Source organism: Crinia signifera, chromosome 5 (genome assembly GCF_055691185.1).
Source record: "Crinia signifera chromosome 5, ASM5569118v1, whole genome shotgun sequence".
NCBI classification, from domain to species: Eukaryota; Metazoa; Chordata; class Amphibia; order Anura; family Myobatrachidae; genus Crinia; species Crinia signifera.
Window position 1 is genome coordinate 191,891,567 of NC_139221.1, and position 24,976 is coordinate 191,916,542.

General features: G+C 45.0%; 1 protein-coding gene across 1 annotated transcript in view; it reads left to right on the plus strand.

Annotated features, from left to right (window-relative positions):
• Positions 1 to 24,736, plus strand: part of RECK (reversion inducing cysteine rich protein with kazal motifs) — a 531,495-nt gene extending 506,759 nt beyond the window's left edge. Inside the window, exon 21 of the mRNA XM_083188354.1 lies at positions 24,041 to 24,736. Coding sequence (XP_083044480.1) covers positions 24,041 to 24,256 — 216 coding nt within the window. The 3' untranslated portion in view covers positions 24,257 to 24,736. The remainder of the gene's footprint in view (positions 1 to 24,040) is intronic.
• The last annotated feature ends 240 nt before the right edge of the window (positions 24,737 to 24,976 follow it).

Here is a 24,976-nt window from a genome sequence, read left to right on the forward strand (position 1 = left end):
TTAACTTTAAGAGCTGTCACCACCGCCCCTGGCTCACTAACATCCCAAAAAGTCAACTTCTTAGGCTTAAAAGAAATTGTTCAGATAAGGAGACTTTTAACAAACAGGCTGAGAATATGATGAGATCTTTTCAAGAACAAGGGTATCCCTTAGATCGATTAGATACAGCTCTGAAGGAGATCTCTAAAGTAGATAGGGCTATGTTTTTTGAGCCTAAAATATGCTCTAAAAAGACCCTTATTGACCACACAAATGAGCTGGGTTGTAATTTAATGTTCATTTCAAAATATAACTCCCAATCTATGAAAATAAAAGAAATTATAAATAAAAACTATAGAATTCTCAAGAGCGATAAATTCCTTGCCTCTACTCTAAAGGAAAAACCTAGAGTTATTTTCAAAAAGAACAATAATCTTAAAAATATTTTAGCACCTAGTCATTTTCATCAAGAGTCTCATCTGACCCTCAATAAATCTACCTTGATCGGATGCTTTAAATGCGGTAGGACTAACTGTATTACCTGTAGGTTTCTTTTGAATAGAAGTACTCAGTTTGCTTCTTCTTCTAATAATTCCATTTTCAAAATAAAAAGCTTTATGAACAGTGCATCAAGTTACGTAATCTATCTGATTACATGCAATTGTGCAGAGCCGGCCCTAGCCTAAATGATGCCCTAGGCAAGATTTTGTCTGTTGCCCCCTAGCACCGCCACTAGTTCCGCCTCTGACCCTGCTCCCCTTTCCCAGCACCATCAACCCTCATCATAGCAATCATCATTTTGGTGCTCCTACCTGCATTATTTTAAATAGAAACAGTGCACACAATCGGTGCGCAGCCCAAACAGGGGTGTGTTCTTGCTGGGAAGGGGCATGGCCACACAATAGTACCCCCAATTCAAATTATGCTACACAGTAGTGCAACTTTATTCACATTATATCATGCGATGGTGTCCCTTATTCACGTTACATCACACAGTAGCACCACTTTACCTTATATACATTACTCCTCACATTATTCACATTATACCCTAAGAAAAAAATCCTGAGAAAATATTGTATTTTAAGCACCTCCATTGTCACACTGCAACTCAGCACAAAGCAGTGTGTGCTGGGCAGAGGAGAAGAGCTGCAGCTGCTGCTGTCACTTAAGGGGAGGGACTCCGGGGCCCCCACTGGGCCCTTCCATCAGACTTTGGCCTAGGTAATTTGTACCCCCTACCCCTTTCTCTCGGCACCCCTGATAATACCACACAGTAATGTGCCTTACACATGACACACATTATTAATGTCCTTATAACCATAATGCCCCTACACAATATGCCAACCTTTACTAATGCCCTTCATACACATAATGACACACATAATGTCCCTTACACATATGTTGCACATTATTAATGCCCTTATACACATGACACACATAACGCCTGTTACACATATGTTGCACATTATTAATGCACATAATGCCCCTTACACATATGCCGAACACTACTGCACAACCAACCCACCCGCAGACAGCACTCGCACAGCCGCTAACACTGTGTCCTCTGCCTCTGCTTGGATACAGATGTTTCCTCATACATCTTGACTCAATAGGCCATGCAGCTCCTGGCCAGTTCTGCTAACGTTGGGTGCATTTTTTGCTGAAAATTCGTCTTATTTGCATCGTTATGACATAGCACACACAAGGAGCTTCTAATGATTAAAATGATATGTGGCATGCCTATATTCTGTGAGCGACTGTAGCTGTACCTGCATACGGAATGCTATGTTACAGTGATTTCCATGAATACACTATTTCATATGCAGGTACAGCCTCACTCACACACAGAATATAGGCATGCTGCATATCATTTTACTCAGCAGAAGCTGCTGATGCCCCTAGGCATTCCAAATGCCCTAGGCAATTGCCTAGTTGGCCTATGCCTAAGGCCGGCCCTGCAATTGTGGCCTACAGTATGTTGGCAGAACAACACGTACATTAAATATACGTTTTCTCGAGCATCGGAGAAACGTTATTAAAAAGGTTCTAACACATAGCATCTCGAGACATGTAAAGGTTCATCATGCAGGGAATGTTGAGGTGCTGAAACTTCAGGCAATTGAACAGATACCTGTCTCTGAGAGAGGTGGTGATAGATTTAATAATCTATGTATAAGAGAGGCATTCTGGATTTTTTCGTTGGGGTCATTATTTCCTTTAGGGCTAAACGAATCTATCAAGCTTAATAATGTGGGTCTTTGAGTTGTTGGGAGTCCTAATGGGTATTGAGTTTCTTTTTGATATAATGTTCTTAAGAAAATCAAGAGTAAAAATTCCTTTTGTTCGCATATATATAGATATGAGGAAATCACTATGGATAAAACTTGCTGAGGGGTTATTTTGGTTTAAAAAGGTTTCCTTCCCGATGTTTGTTTGTTGAGGGTGGGTTTTGAACCTATGGCTCCATAATTTGACAGCCGTAGTGTTCTACGGATGGAGCCAGGGTTGATTCGCACCAGAGCATGACAATTTTAGAAACATTATCTATTTAGATATTATATTACTAATAAATGTTTAAAAACCAAGGAACTAATAAATAAAGGGACTATTCATTAATAGATAAGCTTTAAATCCTCTCTGACTTTCTAGATTCTATATCATTATTGTTTTATACTGTTTATTCTTTTAGGTGTGATGAACTAATAATAACAATGTTTAAAACTAAATTAATAGTGTAATACAATTAATTCTCTTCAGCGTGGTTCTGTATGTAATGTGCAGGGATTGAACCTGTGACTCTGTGCTAGCTGTCCGTGGTGTCTGCGGATTGAGCCACAGGAGATCCCTAAACAAAAGCTGTAGCTCTAGAGACTTGACTTCTCCCTATTTCTCTCTTTTTCATTGAACACAGCTATTATTAATGAAGTGAATCAATGCAGGTGTAAGCCTGTTGGGATTAGCTACAAATACATGACTTGCCATCCCAAACACACAAAAAATCCATGTGCTTTTGATACCACATATGCATTTGGTTTGTAATTCTTATTAAATGTGATTTTATATATATATATATATATATATATATATATATATATATATATATATATATGAAAAAGATGAGTGCGGGCGCTCCAATGGTGCAAATTACCACTTTTAAATTCAAGGGATTTTTATTGAAGGTACAAATCAAAAACAAAGGATGGGGTCACGTACCACATATTTGCCGCAGTTGCCGCGGTTTGGACAGCATAAAAACAAGTGCACAGCACTTCTCAGGTTGGAGAGGTTGCACTCCTTCTCTCTGGCTCCATGATCTCAGCGATGCTAGGCCACGCCCCTACGCGTTTCGTCACGGATGACTTCGTCAGAGGGCTGGGATATATATATATGTATTTTTTTTTAAAATGTATGTTGCACAAGGATGATGACATTGAAATTGGACTCTAATTAATTAAGTCACCTGTGCTAATTAAAGGAGGACTCTGATTGGCAGACTCACATTTAAATACGGTGCCAGTAGACAATGGGGGATCTTCTGAGGAAACTGGTTTATACCGGAGAAACGCGTCAAGACCCCTGGTGATCCATTTGTCGATTGAGGGACACTTTGCTCATACGTTGGATAACGTTACAGGCAATTCACCTGCCACCCAGGGTGATGCCGTATTTGTTTGGCTATTTCTCTGCTCCCAGCTCGAGTGTGTACAAGCGACAGCGGTGCTGCCATCTGGAAGCTGATTGAAAGCAGTCCTTGCACCTGTGCAATTTCTTCACACCCCTCCACACACAGCACTTACTGTCAGCAGCGCTGACAATCTCGCTGCTGCGGCACCGCCGCAGCAGCGTCCCAACACCCGGGAAGCGCGCTCACTTCCGCCCGGCGGCTGCCAGGCAGGTGAGGTCACGTCCGCCCGGCCGTGGCGCATCACTTCCGCCTGGCCGGGGGACGATAACGTAGTACAGGCCGCGGCGCCCGGCGGTTGCTTAGCAACCAGGGGACGCCGGGCGGCGCGCGCTCGGCCACCTGAAAATAATATATAATTATTGGGGCCGGGTCAGGCGGCGGCGGCTGGTTGGCCAGAGGATCCCTTTTAAGGGATCTGGCTCAGCTCAGCCCCGCCGGTGATATTGTTTCCCACAGAGTGCTCGCTACACTCTGCTGTCCCAGTCCTCTCGTGCCTTCAGACAGTGTCCAGTCTCCTGGTCACTTTCGGTGTCACGTCCTGGTTCTGTCTCCGTCCGGTTCTGGTCCTGTCAAGTTCCTGTCGGGGTCCAGTCCACACCTGGCTCCCCTCTGTTCAGCGCCATTTCCATCTTGCCCTGACGAGTCGTCTCTGGTGTGCACGTTACCATCCAGTGCTGCCAGTGGGTCGGGTCGAGTCCGGTCACGTAAGTGCTCCAGTGGAGCCTGGTTCCGTAGTTCTTTATTTGTTGCGGGCAAGCTGCCCTTATCCTCTGTTTGTTTCATCATCTTAGTCCGTATCCAGCTCGCCGTGTATCGGAGAGACCCACGGCTGTGGGTTCTCACCTGCTTTGGGGTACCGTTGTTCTTATCAGGGTACCATCTGGTATTGGCGTGTTTTGTGTGGTGGCACCCCGTTATTATTTGCATTGTGTTAGGTTTCGGGTGTGACCCCACCGCCGGGACTGCTGTTTAGGACAGCCACGGCCAAACCCTATACTACCTCTGTTGTACCCCCCAGGCTGGGTGACCGACTCCTGCAGGTGTTACTAGGCTTCGCCTGTAGCCGCCACGTTTGAATGGGTAGGTTAAGCCCACCCAAGCTCCGGTGCAGCCAGGTGTTATGAGAGGACAAGGAGCCGGGGACCCCCCTAGGGTACGGTCAAGAGGAAAGCTGACTGAGGGGCCTAACTGAAATTAACAAACGGCGACTTGCCGGGCCCTGGCTAACGCAACTAAGCGCCCGCGACCTGGTCGCCACAACCCGCGACAACCGTCGCCCAGGGAACCATACAAAATATAAGACACAATACCAAAGTATACAAAGAGTAGGAGGGACTGGAAAACCCCAGAAAAACTGGGAGACAGGGGGAGAGAATGAGTGGGAAGCAATGGACCTTCCCAACATAAATGACCTGCCAATGCGGCAGACAGAGAACACAGGTAATGAATAAGGTAATGACAATAAAGAAGGTGTGAATGAAACTACCCCAAAGGGGCAACTCACGACACAGGAGGAACCAATGGAAGAGGAGACCACGAAGGAGCCGCTGGGAACAGCAGGGAAACGGACCGGAGAGCAGCAGACAGATAGGTCCAAACAGGAGCTATCACCGGCGAGGACTGCAGGGCTGGCTTCCTAGATAAGAAGGCTAGGAGCCAATGAGAATGGAGGCCTGAGTCCCGCCTGTCATAACGAGTCCTTTCCGACACCTGCGGCCTGTTGAATTTCGCGGCTTTTCCTCTCTGCCTAGCAGCGTCTGCCGTTGCTAAGCAACGGCGCTGCCGCGTCTCAGGCGCTGAGAGACGTGAGGAGGGAGGACGGGTGTCACGCTCCGACGCTGCGTCCTCTGGCGTCCCTGGTTGCTAAGCAACCGGACGTCAGAGCCGGAAGGACAGGCGGCTAAGCGTACATGCCGCTCTGTCCTTCCAGAAGCGCTCCCACGGCGCCTAACAGTACCCCCCCCTTGAGGAGGGGTTAAAGAACCCCGAAGCCTTGTTTTCTGAGGGAAATCCCGAAAGAAACTTGCTTTGAGGCGTAGGGCGTGCAGATCCCTATCGGGAACCCATGACCTCTCTTCCGGGCCATATCCTTTCCAATGGACAAGGAAACATAAAGAACCTCGAGAGACCTTGCAATCCAAGATCTTTTCTACAAGAAATTCTGACTGTCCATGGACATTAACAGGTGGTTTACCCAGGTCTGCCTTTCGAGGAAATTTCCTAGACGTGAAAACGGGTTTGAGCAGAGAGGCATGAAAAGTATTGGCTATCTTTAAAGCCCTAGGAATTTGTAACCGAAAGGCTACAGGATTAACTCTCTTAACAATGGCAAATGGACCAATAAATTTTGGACCAAATTTAGAAGTTCCTTGTCGCAATCTGATGTTCCGAGTAGACAACCAGACTTTATCGCCTACTTTAAAGTTGCATGGTCGTCTTGACCGGTCAGAAAAAACTTTTTCCTGAAGAGCAGCCCTCTTAAGAGCGTCGTGTACCTCCTTCCAAATGACCTTTAAACGGGCAGTAGTGGAAGAGCGAACTACTGATCCCTCTGGAGCCAGAGCAGTGGCTTTAGGGTGAAAGCCATAATTGGCTACAAAAGGTGAAGTCCGGGTAGCCGAGTGATAGGAGTTGTTATATGCGAACTCGGCAACGGGGAGGAACTCCGACCAGTCATTCTGAGCTTTGGACACAAAAAGGCGCAGATATTGCTTCAAGGATTGATTAAGGCGTTCCGTCTGCCCATTGGATTGGGGATGATAAGCGGAAGTTAAACTCAACTTGATCTTTAATGCATTGCAAAAAAGTTTCCAAAACCGGGCAATAAACTGCGGACCTCGATCAGAAACTATATCAGTTGGAAGACCATGAAGTTTGAAAACATGAGCTACAAACAATTTGGCCAACTTATTGGCTGATGGCAACTGGGGCAAAGGAACAAAGTGGGCCATCTTACTGAACCTGTCAATAATCACCCATACTACTCGAAAACCTGATGATAGGGGTAGGTCGACCACAAAATCCATGGCAATATGTGACCATGGTCTGGAGGGAATTGCCAAGGGGATAAGTTGTCCTGTGGGCGACACTCTGGGAATCTTGTGTCTAGCACAATCGGGACAAGACTGGATGTACTCCTTGGTATCTGGAACCATGCTCGGCCACCAGACGCATCGGGAGAGAAGATCAAGTGTCTTCTTGATGCCGAAATGCCCTGCAATCTGGCTGTCATGGAACTCCTCTAAGACCCGTTTTCTCAAGGACTGCGGCACAAATAAATGGCCGAGAGGCATCTGTCTAGGTGCCTGACCCTGGACCTGCAGAAGTAGATCCTTGAGGGTCTGAGTAATGCCAAAATGGATAATTGATGCCGGAAGAATGGGCCGAGGAGATTCCCGCAACCCTTGTTTGGGTAAGAAACTCCGAGACAATGCGTCTGCTCTTACATTTTTAGACCCGGGACGGTAAGAGATAATAAAGTTAAAACGTGTAAAGAATAATGCCCACCGGGCTTGTCGGGCATTCAGACGCTTTGCTGATTCCAGGTATTGTAAATTTTTGTGGTCTGTGATAACCAGAATCTGATGGTTGGCCCCTTCCAACCAATGCCTCCATTCTTCGAATGCCCATTTTATGGCCAACAATTCCCGGTTCCCGACGTCATAGTTCATCTCTGCAGTAGAGAATTTTCGAGACATGTAGGCGCAAGGAAAAAAAAATAAGGACTCAGGATCCTGTTGAGACAGGACTGCCCCTGCCCCTACCTCAGAAGCGTCGACTTCAACGACAAACGGTAGTTGGGGATCGGGATGTCTTAAAATGGGAGCGGACACAAAAGCTTGTTTTAAGGCCCGGAATGCCTCTTCTGCCTGGGGAGGCCACTGGGATGGATCTGCTTCCTTTTTTGTGAGCGCCACGATGGGAGCTACCACATCAGAAAAAGAGCGGATAAACCGCCTATAGTAATTTGCAAACCCTAAAAATCTTTGGACAGCTTTAAGGGTCGTGGGCTTGACCCAATCTAAAACTGCTTGCAGTTTTTTGGGTTCCATATAAAAGCCTTCCGAGGAAATCACGTATCCTAAAAAGGATACCTTAGTAACTTCGAATTCGCACTTCTCAGGCTTAGCAAAGAGACGATGTTCTCTAAGCCTTTGAAGAATTAACCTGACCTGATGGCGATGTTCTTCCAACGAGCTGGAGTAGATCAAAATGTCGTCTAAATAGACCACAGCGAAGACTCCCAAGAAATCTCTAAGGATGTCATTGATGAAATCTTGGAAGACCGCTGGTGCGTTGGACAAACCGAATGGCATTACGAGATATTCGTAGTGCCCTGTTTGGGTACTAAAGGCAGTCTTCCATTCGTCTCCCGCTTTTATGCGGACAAGGTTGTAGGCACCGCGCAGGTCGATCTTAGAAAAGATCTTAGCGGTGCGAAGCTGGTCAAACAACACAGATATTAATGGTAATGGATACGTGTTTTTTACCGTTATCTTGTTGAGTGCCCTGTAATCTATACAGGGTCTTAAGGAGCCATCCTTTTTGGAAACAAAAAAGAACCCTGCACTTAAGGGAGACTTTGAGGGCCGAATAAAGCCTTTAGCCAAATTTTCTTGAATATAGGTATTCATGGACTGCGTCTCAGGTCCAGACAAGGAATAAAGTCTGGCTTTGGGAAATTGTGCCTTGGGAATTAGCTCAATGGCGCAATCGTATGTGCGATGAGGGGGTAAGACCTCAGCTTCGCCTTTAGAAAAGACATCCTGGAAGTCAGCGTAGGCCGCTGGAATCCCCTCCACGGAAACCATTGCCCCGAGTATAGGCTGCCCTAGGCAATGACTGGAGCAATGACTACTCCAATGAGTTATTTCCCCTGCCTGCCAGTCAATCTGTGGGTTATGAACCCGGAGCCAGGGGTGACCCAGAACGATCGGCACAGTGGCGCATGAGATAAGAAAGAAAGAAATTTTTTCTGTATGAAAAATGCCCACACGTAGGGAAACTGGCGGGGTCTGATGGCGGACCACTCCGTTGACCAACGGGCTGCCGTCCAGGCCTCGCATTATTACAGGTTTTTTCAGAGGGAGCAGGGGGATGGCCAGTCTTTCAGCCAGCTGAATATCTAGAAAATTCCCAGCTGCCCCGCTATCAATAAATGCAGTAACTGACATCTTCACCTCTATACCCTGAATCTCAGTAGGGACTAATAATGCATTGTGAGGGGAAATAAGAAGAGAACCAAAGTGAATCCCCTCTACATTCACTTGGTTTTGGCGTTTCCCGACTTGTTGGGACAAGCACGGAGGAAATGCCCTTTGCTCCCGCAATAAATGCATAAACCGGCATTCATCCGGCGAGCTCTTTCATCTGAGGTGATGCGGTAAGCACCAATTTGCATTGGTTCTTCTTCGTCCTCTGAGGGTACAAAGCCGAGGGAAGTAGGCCTCAAACTAGGTCCTCTCTCAGACCTGCGTTCCCTAAGACGCCGATCAATTTTAATCGATAACTCCATGAGTTTATCAAGGGATCCCGGGACGGGATACTGGATAAGGCTATCTTTAATGGCTTCAGAAAGCCCTAGCCTGAATTGGCTACGTAATGCCGGGTCATTCCAGCCACAGTCATTTGACCACCGTCGGAATTCTGTGCAATATGCTTCTGCAGGGTTCCGGCCCTGCCTGAGAGAGCGCAGATGACTCTCGGCAGACGCCTCTCTATCAGGGTCATCATATAGAAGTCCTAATGATTTAAAGAAAGCATCCACCGACGCTAAGGCGGGATTATCGGATTTTAACCCAAAAGCCCAAGTCTGGGGATCCCCCTGAAGCAAAGACATAATTAAACCAACTTGCTGTAATTCAGAGCCGGATGACCGGGGTCGCAGCTTGAAATAAAGCTTACAACTTTCTCTAAAATTAAAGAAATCCTTCCGGTTACCCGAAAACCGGTCTGGAAGATTAATTTTGGGTTCTACCAGAACCGGCGGATTTCCTCGTACACCCTCCTCCTGGGTTTTCATCCTAAGAGATAAATTTTGAACCATCTGCGTTAAACCTTGTAATTGACTGGCAAATGCCTGAGCCTGACCCTCAGGAGTGGGATTCATCTTAATAACAGATCCACACCAGAGACAACAAAGATATACACACCCAAAATGCTATCTGTCCAGAAAAACGGGAGAATAAGAAAGGGGAAGGGAGAGAGGGGAGAAAAAAAAAAAATCTTTTTTTTTTTTTTTGTATGGCCGGTGATAATGTTAGGTTTCGGGTGTGACCCCACCGCCGGGACTGCTGTTTAGGACAGCCACGGCCAAACCCTATACTACCTCTGTTGTACCCCCCAGGCTGGGTGACCGACTCCTGCAGGTGTTACTAGGCTTCGCCTGTAGCTGCCACGTTTGAATGGGTAGGTTAAGCCCACCCAAGCTCCGGTGCAGCCAGGTGTTATGAGAGGACAAGGAGCCGGGGACCCCCCTAGGGTACGGTCAAGAGGAAAGCTGACTGAGGGGCCTAACTGAAATTAACAAACGGCGACTTGCCGGGCCCTGGCTAACGCAACTAAGCGCCACAACCCGCGACAACCGTCGCCCAGGGAACCATACAAAATATAAGACACAATACCAAAGTATACAAAGAGCAGGAGGGACTGGAAAACCCCAGAAAAACTGGGAGACAGGGGGAGAGAATGAGTGGGAAGCAATGGACCTTCCCAACATAAATGACCTGCCAATGCGGCAGACAGAGAACACAGGTAATGAATAAGGTAATGACAATAAAGAAGGTGTGAATGAAACTACCCCAAAGGGGCAACTCACGACACAGGAGGAACCAATGGAAGAGGAGACCACGAAGGAGCCGCTGGGAACAGCAGGGAAACGGACCGGAGAGCAGCAGACAGATAGGTCCAAACAGGAGCTATCACCGGCGAGGACTGCAGGGCTGGCTTCCTAGATAAGAAGGCTAGGAGCCAATGAGAATGGAGGCCTGAGTCCCGCCTGTCATAACGAGTCCTTTCCGACACCTGCGGCCTGTTGAATTTCGCGGCTTTTCCTCTCTGCCTAGCAGCGTCTGCCGTTGCTAAGCAACGGCGCTGCCGCGTCTCAGGCGCTGAGAGACGTGAGGAGGGAGGACGGGCGTCACGCTCCGACGCTGCGTCCTCCGGCGTCCCTAGTTGCTAAGCAACCGGACGTCAGAGCCGGAAGGACAGGCGGCTAAGCGTACATGCCGCTCTGTCCTTCCAGAAGCGCTCCCACGGCGCCTAACACATTGTGCCTGTGACTCTGTCACCCTCCCCGTCCTTGGCCTGGTGCCGTTAGACAGGGTGTTCTATTCAGTTAGGGCCTAGTAGTTAGATTCTCCTTTTGGTCCGGTCCCTGACAGTCGCCGTGGGCTTGTCCCAACATAAAACCTGGTTGCATCGGGGTTGGAGCGGGCTTAACCTGCTCCCTCGAACGCGGCGACTAAAGGAGAAGCCTAGCACCTTGCAGCCTGCTGTCACTTGCCCGGGACGGCCAACAGAGTTAGTGTAGGGCTTTGCCGTGGCCGTTCTAAACAGCGGTCCCGGCTGAGGGCTCAGCCCACCACCAGTCGCTGTATACACCCACGCACGTTACACTTACAAGGTGTGTGGACGCCTCAGGTCCTGGAGCTCGACAGCGGGGTAAGAACCTGAAAAACTGCTGCAGTGTGGTCCCTTATAACCCCTGGAGATTGGAAAATTCCCTCCAGAGATAGAGGGTTTCAACAATTGGTGAGCACATATACTACTCCAGCAATTATTTGGCCATAGTGCTGTGACATTAACCTGGATAAAATTTCTGTCGACATGGAGTGTTGACATCAACATCAACTCCCATTTGTTTTGAAGTACTGATAATAACATCAACCACCTGGTACTGCTGGCTACTTATTATTATACTGGGACTCTGTATATCCATGCTTTTCTAAATTTGAGCCTACCCATACGCAATCGGAAATTCCAATCCCCATATATGTGCATATTGATAGTATTGCAATTTATGTTGGAATATACTGTTGGAATTAATAATGTGTGAATTTGAATAAGTGTTCCACAGATGTCATTGTGATCACCTTCTATTTCTATTAAGAAATTTATAGTTTTTTTATATTTTATTACTGTATTAATAAAATGATTGATTTTTATGACAATTGCGCTCCTTTTCTTATCAAAAAATACCTGTGATTTAATGATGAGTTGGAGAATTCCTTCCAAGAATCTTTCATTCTCCCCAGAGGGTGGATGTATGAAAAAAAATGATGAATGGATTAAGTTTTGAAGATTTTATAAATTCTCATTCAATGTGCAGATATGGTATTCTAGAAAGCAAGTGAGTAAAAATGCATCTGGATTTCTTTAAAAAAAAAATCATATTCAGACATACCTAACTTACATAAAGATAGGTATTAACAGATGTATCAAGGTATCTTTATTAGGGACAATCGGCGGCGTGGCTTACAAGTTAAAGTTACCAGCTTACTTGAAAAATCCCATTTCATTCCATACTTTGTATCCTTATTGCGGCCTCTTGTTCTCAACGGCTTCCAAAAATCTTCTCCTGAGCGCCCCAGAATCTATACCCACTGAGGGGTTGAGTTTGAGGTTGATAGAATTGTTGATTCTCACAAGAGATACGGCACATACAATATCTTATCGATTGGAAGGGCTATGGCCCAGAAAAAAGATGCTAGATCAATTCTGCTGATGTTCATACTCCTTGATTTATTGCAGCCTTCCACAGAGATAATCCCACCAAGCCTAGTGGGTGTTTGGTGCCTACCCTTAAATGGGGTACTGTCAGGAACCCCAGTTTCTAGTGCTACTCATGTGCACCACTTACCGGCACATTGGTGTATTCTGCACCACAGATTAGAGACTGGTGCGCTAACTGGTGCGGTAACCATATCGAATACCATCGACCGGCTCCCGGGCCGCAACATTGGTACCCAGTACTGCTCCATCATTGGCTCCCTGCTTCAGTCATGCCCCTGTGTTTCCCAGTGTCCACAGTGTTGCAATACAGCATTCAGCAATCTACTATTGATGGTTAAAGTATCCCATTATCATCTTCACTCTGCATCCTCCTGAGAATCACTCTTGTCTGTCACAGAAGAACCCGAGCAGAGTGCCACGACCTGGCCACCAGTCACAGCGAAGTCCATATTCCCTTGCGGGGGTCACTGGTGAAAGCCACTGATGGCTTAGACTCCAAGCCTCGGCCTTGGGTCTGGCCAATTCTCTGTGCCTCCCACATGATATCACCACTGCATCCTAGTACATGAGTTCTAAATGCCTGAAACCACCTAGTTTCTGGTTCCCTGCACCCTCCACTGGCTCACCAAGGTCATTACCAGCAACACAACCAGACAAGCCTGTGACAGGGACTAAACCCTGTAGAGGATTGAGGTACCTCTCTGACCGCAAACATCAAGTAAGGTAAGGGCAGATCCCAATCTTGTTTTTCTTGTGACACTGCCCTCTTTATCATTTGCTTAAAGGCTTGATTAAACCTTTCTACCAGGCCATCTGTTTGTGGGTGGCACACTGAGGTGGTAATCCTGTCTACTTTTAGCAACCGGCATAAATCCTTCAGTTTAGAAACAAAAGGTGTAACTTGGTCCTTCAAGACCTTTTTCAGTATTTCTAAGTGTGTATACATGGTTAGTAACTCTCTAGCAATGGTGGAAAAAAAAGCTAAATTGAATAACAAGGCGCTACAAGGCGCTACAAGGCGCTACTTTGTTAAGTGTGTACTAAATTGAAAGTTCACAAAAAATTTATATGGCCAAGTACTTTACTCCTATTTGTCCAAAGGAAAGAGTCTTTGATTTCCAGGTAAGATTTTTCCCTCGATTTGAATGATTAAAAGGTCCCAAGTGATTGGTCCGGAGTGATGCAAGAGATGTGAAAATACAAAAAACAACAATGTGTAATAAAGTATTTTTAAATTAAGTTCATTTATCAGTGATCTTGTTTCTTTCTTTAGTTTGTGCATGATCTATGGCGTACCCGACTCACGCTAAAAACATGATTATGATGTGTTAAAGGGTTTCTTTTAAAATATGGTTATCATCAAAGGTGTACGGTAGAGATGCGTACCCTCACTCACATAGGTAGTATGGTGATAAAACATATAAAGGTTTCTTTTAGAGTCTTTTTTTATTCAAGAACCACGAATAAGTGGGCATACCCCACTCACTATTAAACAAGCTGTTTCAATTGTATAAAGGTTTCTTTATCAAGGTGTAGAACATTATAAGTCTATGAAGGTAAGTGACTTCAAATTCATTAGCTGGCATACCCCCACTCACATCCAAAGGGAAAAGAGAAAACCTATAACGGTATATTTTTATCTTCAGTGCCCAATAATAGGCGTACCCTTACTCATGATGTATATAACTGGATACACTCGCATCAAGGTTTATTCTGTCTTATAACAGGCTTGAATCTTCTAACACTCAAATGGTGAGGTTACCCCAAAAGAAGAAAAATATGGGTGTCCAAAAAGGTTTTATTTTACATCCAGTCTATAGTTAGACTTAAATAACAATTTGTTACAAAAACATACAAAATAGTTTCTTTAAAAAAGACACTTAAAAAAATGCAGACCTGGAACCCAAAAACCAGAAGGCAACATGGGACATGATAAAACAATCACCTGAGATGTAAAAGTTCAGACACAGTGAAAGAAGTGTTCAACGTTACCTCCGTGGTGAGTGGGATCCAAGGGGCAGCAGAGTCCCTAAATGTATCAACGCATTTCGGCTCTATTGAGAGCCTTTTTCAAGACATGTGGGACTTATCAAATGCTCTGGTATTTAAATGATGAGCGGCCAATCATTTAGGGCCAGAAATGACCTCATACACGTTTTTCATTATATCATAGAAAAAAAATTTCATTTAAAATCATTTTTCACTAATATGTTATTTATATTTATACAGAATGCCTGGGTCACATTTAAATTAGAATTTAAAGTAAAATCCATTGATCTAATTTAAAACTAAAAATGTGATTGTATGTTTTCGCCGTCAGTCATAGGAGTTATTCTCCTGATTGACTGAATGGCAAGATCATGAAGTATGTTCAGGCAAGATGGCGCTCAAAGGGAACGCATCTTGTGTATCACTGCACATTTGTTTCTAAATGTGTGTGTTGAATTGGTGGGAGATTTACTCCATCCCTTCATCCACCCATTCTCTTTCCGGTGAATCAATAGTACTTCCGCTATTGATGCTGTCAGGCCGCATATTGGGCCATCCGTTATCTCCGCTGTTGGAACGCATTTACTCGTTTTGATAGGATAAAAACTGCCTTGTGACCCACGCATTCGGTTCCCATAGTAATTTGGCACAACATACTTTATATTAGAGTATCTATTAGAAGAATTATATCATACGATACAGGTTTTTCATTGTACATATTATATATATTTTAAAGTCCATACATGCGTGCCCTGTAATGCTCCCACGGTAGGCACCCACCATCTGAGACCAGATGTAATGAGGGTCCGCCGCCGGACACACAGGCATGCATGCATAAAACTTCCCATACACATTTCATAAGTACATATACAGATTCTAACAAAAAAGGAGAAGGTGTTCGTGCATCCATTTATGTATCTTCAATTCTCTACAATAAAGTAAAAAAAAATCATAGTTAACATAGAACAAGTGTATTGGAGAACAGTATTAAACAGGATCTAGAAACAGTGTTTAATACCCCTTTCACACTCACAGAGCTGGGTCATACCCGGTAATGTGTTCCCGGATGCTTCCCGGGACTCTACCCGGGAATGTACCCTTTCCCACTGCACTCAGACCTGGGATCGACCTGGGACAGCTCCATTCACACTGATCCCAGGAAATCCCTGCATGTCATTAGAAATGGACTCCAGGGCTCTGAAAGATGACATTGGCATTTGTGAGCCCAAGAAAGCTCTAATCAGCAGTTTTTTTTAAGTCCTGTGTACCCAATCCCGGGTACGGAACCATTCACACTGACCGCATCCCGGGTCGATTCCAGAATCTACCCAGGTCAGGGTAGAAATCCCGGGATGTTCATCCCAGGATATTCTTTCAAGACCTTTTCACACTGAGCTAAATCCCGGGTTGATGCGTGTTCATGTGCAAAAAACCCGGGATATTTGTGAAATGGGTATTACAGAAGCTTTATATGAACCATTTCAGCTCAAAATCTTTATTGAGCCCTTCTGGCATCAAAGTTTTCAAGCTGTAGATATATCTCATCTCTTCTTTAGCTAAACGCTTAGCAGTATCTCTCTGTCTGATAATGTTCTTAACAACCTTTATGCCAAAAATGCGTCAATATTGAAGCATTTTTTGTCATAAGGGACTTTGATCACGCACAAACTAAAGAAAGATACAAGATCACTGATAAATTAATTTAATTTAAAAATACTTTATTACGCATTGTTGTTTTTTGTATTTTCACATCTCTTGCATCACTTCGGACCAATAACTTGGGACCTTTTGATCATTCACATCGAGAGAAAATAACTTACCTGGAAATCAAGGACTCTTTCCTTTGGACAAATAGGAGGAAAGTACTTGGTCATATAAATTGTTTGTGCACTTTATTTAAATTTAGGATGCACTTTTTGTTTCTGTAGCGCCTTGGTTGTTTTTGCTATTCAATTTTGCTATTTTTCTGTATTGTGGGTTATTGGTGAAAACCCCATCAAATCACAAAGACTATAATAGGCTGCTTTAGCACAAACTTTCAACAGCACTTTTCAATTTGTCTCTAGCAATGGTGGCAGATTTCATATTACACAGTGGTATAGCCTCCGGGTACCTGGTGGCATAATCAACTACCACCAATATGCATTGGTGCCCTCGAGCAGACTTTTCCACTGGCCCTATCAGAACTATAGCAATCCACTCAAAAGACATGGAAATGATAGGGAGGGGCACCAGTGGAACCCTATACCCTCTCCGTGGGGCTGTCTTCTGGGCATTCCTGACAATACCTCTGAATGGAAGCATAGATGCTGGGCCAAAAGAACCTTAACTGAATGCATTGGAGTGTTTTCTCTTCCCCCATATGGCCACCCCACAAATGCGCATATGCAGCTTCTAATACCAACCGCTCCAGGTTTTGGGAATCTAAGAGCTGATCTAACCTTTTCCCTTATAAAGTAGCAACATAATACAGCAAATCATTATTCAATACAAAATATGGCACACCCTCTGATGATAAAGCATCAATTAACCACTTTTACAGTCTCAAAGGCTTTCCACCAAATTGCTGTCATCGCATTGCATCGCATTGATCTCTCACAAAGTCCTGCAGTGATATCTTCTCACCAACTGGGTTCTATTGGGCCTTAGACAGTCTCTTGGGGTGGTTCAGGACCGGCGGCAGCTCTCTCGGATGCCAAACTTTGATAGACTCTGGCTCCTGAGTTGCTTCAGTGGGTGACGGTTTGTTCTTGTCATGCCAGGTATTAAGCATGTGCAGCAATGGAAGGTCACTGCCCAGGATCAACGAATAAGGTGGTCTAGAAGTAACCGCTGCTACCACCTTTAATGGCTGACCTTGCAAAACGCCCAGACAGGAAGCAAGACCATGTCAGCTCCTGGAGGAGCCACATTGGCAGTGACAAAGGTGAGCTCACTGCTTGTATCCACCAGTGCCTGTCCTTGTACCAACACCCGGAACAGGAAGGACTCTGCTTGGGATACCCCTGCAGCTGCCATGATGACCAATAGCCGAGCAGTTTTTCCCACACTGCAAAACATCAGCTCTCCCTGTTTAGGGCAGTCGCCCTGCACATGACCAGGCTCGCCGCACTTAATGCACACCAAGGGAGGCGGAGCCTTTGGTTTAACCACTAGTACCTGAGTTCTGGACTTTGGTATTGGCACCTATCCTGACCTGGATTTATTCTGCTTTCCCAGTGTCAGGTGCCACTCAATCAACACTTCCAACTCCACAAATGTATGGGTATCAGCCTAAAGGGCCCACTGCTGATCGAAGCGATCTAGCACACGCATAGCCTGGTCCAGTGCAACTATTTCCCCACAATACTCACTGCAGAGTTTTTATCTGGCTGCAACCAGGACCTTGCCAGCCAGGATAGTTTGGCCAGCTGAATCCTGGGAGGCTCAGAGTCCTCCATCCACCAGTCATGGGATTCCTTGTCTTTGCTGGGCCCCACCACTACAAATCTGTCAAGAATAGCCTTTTTAAAGCCAGGATAGGAGCATGCCTCAGCCACAGTCATATCCACATACGCTTGCTGTGCCTCCCCTCTTAAACAGGGAGCCAGGCTGTAAGACCATTCCTCTGCAGGCCATCCCAACCGTATGGCCGTGCACACCAACGTGCAAAGGAATGCCTCTACATGATCAGCTGGGATGAGCTTCAGTACCCTTTCCCGCTCTGGCTCTTACTTTTTTTAGTGCCTTTAAATCATCATGCAACATTTGAGTTTGTTGCTGCTGACCGTAAGCTATCTTCTGCTGCCCCTCATATTTCATCTCGACTTCAACCTGCTGGATCTGCTGCCCAGCTGCGAGTTCAGCAAACTTTTTTCTTAATTCCTCCATATTGCCCTGCACTTCCCCTTTAGAATAGAATAGAATAGAATCAACTTTATTGGCCATGTGTGCTTGCGCACACTAGGAATTTTTTTGTGGATTACAGTGCAGCATCAAGCAGGGATAAAATGGGGGGGGGGGGACGACGACACATTACATGCATTCCATTGAGACATTTTACACATTCCATTGAGACATTAAACGCATTACATTGAGGGCATTAAGCCATCACTTGCGGGGATCACATGCCTGCCAAGCTGCACAGCGCCTAGGCAGCCATCAGCGGCGCCACTGGTCGTTGCAGCAGCCAGGTAGGTAGCAATATAAGCAGGACAGTACATTTATCACATAAGGGACATGAACCCGCCGAGCTGTACAGCGCCTAGGCTGCCATCGGCGGCGCCACTGGTCATTGTAGCAGCCAGGTAGGTAGCAATATAAGCAGGGACAGTACAGTTATCACACAGGGAACACATACCCGCCAAGCTGCACAGCGCCTAGGCAGCCATCAGCGGCGCCATTGGTCATTGCAGCAGCCAGGTAGGTAGCAATATAAGCAGGGACAGTACAGTTATCACACAGGGAACACATACCTGCCGAGCTGCACAGCACCTAGGCAGCCATCAGCGGCGCCACTGGTCGTTGCAGCAGCCAGGTAGGTAGCAATATAAGCAGGGACAGTACAGTCAAGCAGGGACAGTACAGTTAACACATGATACATTTGCACAGTTCCTAGGCAGCCATTTGCGGCGCCATCTTGAATCTTCCTGTGGGAGAGCCGTGGGTGGTGGTGGTGGTGGGGGGAGGGGGCAAAGTCAGTGAGGCCGGGGGAGAGTCAGTGGAAGTGGAGGTGGGGGGAGGGTGCGGAGCTGCCACAGAGTTTACCCGGGGCTGGTGCGGCCTGTTGGGGGGGGGGGATCCTACCGGCCACTGGATGAATTGCCGGGGGTCCCCCTGGCTGATCTGTCTCCTGTCCTAGCTAGTGGGGGGGGGGGGTCCCTTCTCACCGGGTCTGCTGGTCTTCTTTTGCCCGGCACTGCGTCCATAGGGCAGTGGAGGTGGTCCTAGGGTTTCCCCCCCGGCCGGTGGTATTGCCGGGGGCATCCTCTCACTACACAGCCACGGTGCGCCGGCCGCGTCAGAGCCGGCAGGAGAGGCAGCGGCTGCGCCACTTGGTCCAGGCCTCAATTTTCCGGAGGCCGCAGTCAGCTCGGCGGCCGCGTCGGGATGCTGGCGGCTCCCGGGGGGGTAGGCGAAGGGGTTGAGTGGCGCCTGGGCTGATTGCACACCCGCCCCGTGCGGGTGAGCTGCGGCGGGTGCCTGGGCTGATTGCACACCCGCCCCGTGCGGGTGAGCTGCGGCGGGCGCGTGGGTCAGCCTTCTCCCCGCTCCGGCCGCATCGTCCTCGGAGGATCGCGGTGCACGCTTCCTCCTCTTCCACCGTCCACCACTGCCTGCCCGCCTCCTCTGTCTCCGTCCCCTCCGCCGCACGCTGCTCCTGAGGCCGGGGATGGTGGAAGATCCGTGGATGGGGACGGAGCTCCACATGCATGCGACCATCCCCGGCCTCTTCTAAGACTTCAGGGTCAAATGTCACGGACCCACCGGTCGCCTGCTCCGATACGTCAATCTGAGCAGCTCCGGCCGTGACTGCGGTTCACTTTGGACTCTCGGGTCCTTTCTTTGAGGTACACTGCCACCAGCCAAAACCTGATTTTAGCGTTTGAAACTGCGCAAGGGGCGGCTTGGCTCGCACCTGACCGCACAATACAATATACAAATGGTAACACGCTGGAGCGTTCTCTTCTGAGGCTAATGAGTCTTAAGAACACAGAACCAGGACTGAGAATATGTATTATTTATTCCTAGAAATACTACAGAGCTTTAGAAAATAGTTACAAAATATTACAATGATTTTAAAAGTACACACCAGATTAAATGTAGTCTTAGGGCCAACCTGGGAGGTTGAATATAATGTGAAAGACCAAGCCAACACCCACCTGCTTTGCTGGTTATTTAACAAATAATTACATGTGGGCATTCGCAGTTTAGAGAGACAACCTGAATTGGGCCCATTGTAAGCAGTATATGTACATTTTTGGAAAATATATAACTCATGATAATATAATTAAAAACCATACATAAGCAGTTACAGTCTGGTATCATAAAATCCCAACCTGGATTTAAGGAAGTTTCAGTGCTGTTAAATAGATAATTCTTATATTTTCATTATTATGGATAGCTGGTTGTCTGAGTTTTATCTAACAGCACTGAGACTTTCTTAAATCCAGGTTGGGATTTTATGATACCAGTAACCAGTATATACACACTGTATATACACAATGTGCCGATACTTGATACCAGGAGATACATTTCCACATTGTTTAACTGGTCGTCCGATGTCCATTCGACATACATTGGCATGCTGTCACATGCCGCCGCGGCAGGCATGGTACTCACCCGTCCACGCCCGCCGCCAGCAGGTGTGTGTCTCTTGCTCCTGGGGGCAGGGCGTGAGGCGGCGGGGTCTCGGGAGTTATGTATACTGACTGTCCCAATGGGGTTCCAGTTTTTAAACAATCCCTATATACATTGTCCCTATTTTCTATTTTTGCATGTTTTATGAGATACGGATTTAACTACATGTAGGCGTGGCTGGTTGCCTGGACAACGCAACTAGCAGTGCCTATGGCATTTTCTAGCGCAGCCTGTTAGTATCCCACACACTTTGTAAGGTGTGAAGATCGGCTGTTTAAACAGTTGCCCAGGCAACCAGTCATACAGTACTAGCGTCACCACCTGAGTGTGGTGATGACGTTTTCTATTCACCTGGCTCACAGTCTCCGGCGGATTTTTCCTGCTGTTGTTGCACATAGATGGTATATAAGGTATGTTACAGTATATTCACTTTATTTTAAACCTGATGACAATACTACACGTATTGAAACATTGCTGTTTTGCACAATAAACCAAGATTGGATTATAAATGGATGGAGTGCTGTGCCTATGTTTGGTATACACCCGTGTCCATGGACACCCTCCCAATTGCAGAGTACGTGGCTGTGTCGGACCCAGATGGGATATATATATATAATATATATATATATAGATATATATATATATATATATATCTATATATATATATATTCCGAATCACTCACTCATCAGTCTTGATGTCAGTTGAAAAGTTTAATCAGGCAACATGGCAGGAAGTACAGAGTATCAACATTTCGGTCCTCCTCTGGGACCCTTGACAAAGGACTGGAACGTGGATACTCTGTACTTCCTGCCATGCTGCCTGATTAAACTTTTCAACTGACATCAAGACTGATGAGTGATATCTCTATTCAGAATATGTATTTACCATAAGGTTTGGAATACAACCTATGGCTATAGATGTCACCCCAGCAAACAACTACAAATCAGCTGTGAGTGCCAGCCCTATGGACTGACTCTCTCTCTCTCTCTCTCTCTCTCTCTCTCTCTCTCTCTCTCTATATATATATATATATATATATATATATATATATATATATATATATATATATATATACACTTACCCCCTCTGTGTAGAAGGAATTGAAGCCAGCACTCAGCGATGTAAGTGAAAAAACAAAATAGCTTTTATTCCAAACACATCATTGCAAAAAATTACAGCTGTAGAGACCTTCTACACAGAGGGGGTAAGTGCTTTTGTTCATGTACCTATGTGCCCTGCACCAGCTCAGTTATTTCTTGAACATTTTGGAGTGCCTAACCTGCAAAAACCTGCGCTATCTATCTATATATATATAGGTATATTCCCACACAAGGTGAAAAAATGGTCAGCACACCAATTTATGAAAATATGAAAAAAGCTTTTATAAGCAAAAAAGTCAAAAAGATATGGCACATGGCAACATACTGTATCAAAACATTTTCTGTAACAAGTGGGAAGGTTACTTATCAAGGTCCAAATGCATCAATGAAACTGCATAGTCTGTAGGACACCCATCACCACTTCCAAGCAGGATACCCGACAGCCTGTTTCGGTGGTGCTACCACCTTCTTCAAGGGTACATATACATATATATACACACACACACACACAACCAGACTCAGCCCGGCACTCTTAAAACTGCTTTCATCTGCCGTGATGAAATATATATCTATACACTAAACATCGGCACTCACCTTTTCTAGTTTTGGAGTGCCCTATGGCTTGTGACCACATTGTTTAAATAGAAATTTTAGGGGGCTCTGCACTCAACAAATTAACTGATACGGTACTTGTGAGTTATCTGGGCTGCCGATTTTTTGATTGTATGCCTTAAGTTAAGGCATACAATCAGATGCGATGCGATGCGATATCGCATCGCATCGCATCGCATGCGATCATCGGATGCGATGACCCGATTTTTCCATAGGAATCAATGTTAAAATAGACTGAGTCCATTTTAACATGGAATTCAATGGGAAAAAGGGGTCCTTTTCATACCCCTACTATCCAAGTGGGCATGGAGTTGGATATAAACCTGTGGCGAGCGTAGCGAGCCACCGAGCCCGAAGCGTGGCGAGCGAAGCGAGCCCCGCGAGGGGCCGGTATTCTGTGTCCCCTCGCGGGGCTCGCTACGCTCGCCACGCTTCGGGCTCGGTGGCTCGCTACGCTCGCCACAGGTTTATATCCAACTCCATGCCCACTTGGATAGTAGGGGTATGAAAAGGACCCCTTTTTCCCATTGAATTCCATGTTAAAATGGACTCAGTCCATTTTAACATTGATTCCTATGGAAAAATCGGGTCATCGCATCGCATCCGATGGTCGCATGCGATGCGATGCGATGTGCCCGATCCGACCCGATTTAGAAATCGGCAGCCCGGATAACTCACAAGTACCACTGATACTAATAAATAGTGGAGATTTAGTTTATGAATTGATCAGTGTGTGTGTGTGTGTGTGTGTGTGTGTGTGTGTGTGTGTGTGTGTGTGTGTGTGTGTGTGTGTGTGTGTGTGTGTGTGTGTGTGTGTGATATCCAGACCCCTTTTTTTTGCACTAGAGCTAAGGGTGAAAAAGCACATTTTTAGAACTGTGTATCAAGCAATCTACAGTGAAGAACTGTCTATTGTGAAAGAAAAGAGGAAAAAAATACTTTTTAATAAAGAATATACTATTTAAACAAGGACTTTGTGTATTACAATATGGATCTATATTGATTGTCGCGCCACTCGACATTTGTCTATATAATCTATACTGATGATGAATGAGGGCCCAAGTGCACAATTGCAAATTATTTAGTCTGGGAAGTGTACTGAATAAAATGAGTGTCTGGAAACGTATTATAGTACAGGTTGAGTATCCCGTATCCGAATATCCGTTATCCGAATTATTCCAAAAACCATACTTTTCAGAAAGTGAAAAAAAATCTTTTTTTTTGCTAAAAACTCACTGGGGACATTTGTAACAGCACTACTGAGGACATGATATGTAACTGGCACTATATATGTACAAGACAATGATTGCTTGGCATTCAAATTCAGTATCTGAGATAGTACACAAATTTTGTTTCACGTTTTGAAACCTTGTTTTTTGAACAAATAAAATATCTTTGTGTGTATTTTATGTGGTAATAAAATATATTTGTGTTTATTTTATGTGTTTATACAGCATAAATGCAAGATACTTCAAAATACATCATTGAAATATTAAAATATTCCGAAATACGGAATAATCCGTTATCCAAAAATCTCCTGGTCCCGAGCATTTTGGATACGGGATACTCAACCTGTAACATTATTTATTTTCTTTCGTTTAGATCGATGCATGCAATAAAGAGGCGGAGAAGATAAACTCGCTTATAAATTCTGACAGTCCAACTCTGGCATCTCAAGTACCATTGTCAGCTCTTATCACATCTGAGGTTATAATATCATCAACTCTCAATTCAAACTGCAACAATATTACTTCTAATATCTCTTATTTATACGTATGTTTGTATTTACTTTATGTCTATCAATATATGATATGCTGACATTTAAAAAAATGTATTGCTCTACATTCTAAAAGTATTAATTGTGTTAATTGAGGCACTGCTTTTTCTTTGTGTGTGCGTTTATCGTTTTTATTTTGGAGTGTTACCTACCAATGGACTTTTTATATAAGGCCTCTTGCTGCTCACCATAGGGATTAAATAAGATTGTTTGTTTATTGCCAAATATTTAAAAAAAATTGTAGATGCAATTGCAATTGTTAATTCCTATTTCTATGCATTCCTCAAGACATATATACATATTTATTGTTTTCATATACATAGTTCCTAAAATTACCTTTATTTTGTGTTTATATTTTTATTTGCTTTGATATAGCAGATTATGTTGTTATTTATAAAAACTGTTCATATTTCAGTACAAAATTCTTACTTTACTGTGAAATTTAACAACAAAGCAGTATTAAACAATATATATTGTAGTTATATTATCTTCTTAAATTAAAAAAGGGAAATTATTCTGAACATATTTGACTTGTCCCTTTAAGTCTGTAGTATGTTTACACTGTTTTGTAATTTTGCCTATATTTCTTTGTTGCTTCTCTTTTGGTAAACTATTCTTCATAATCTAAAAAGAATTGGGCTGTTTTCACTCCTTGCAGTGAATCTTTTTCACTGAAAATCTGATTCACTCTATTCAATGTTCACTGTTCGCCGAAAGCGAACAGTGAATGCCGGCCGGTTCTCCGTTTCATGCTCGCTGCA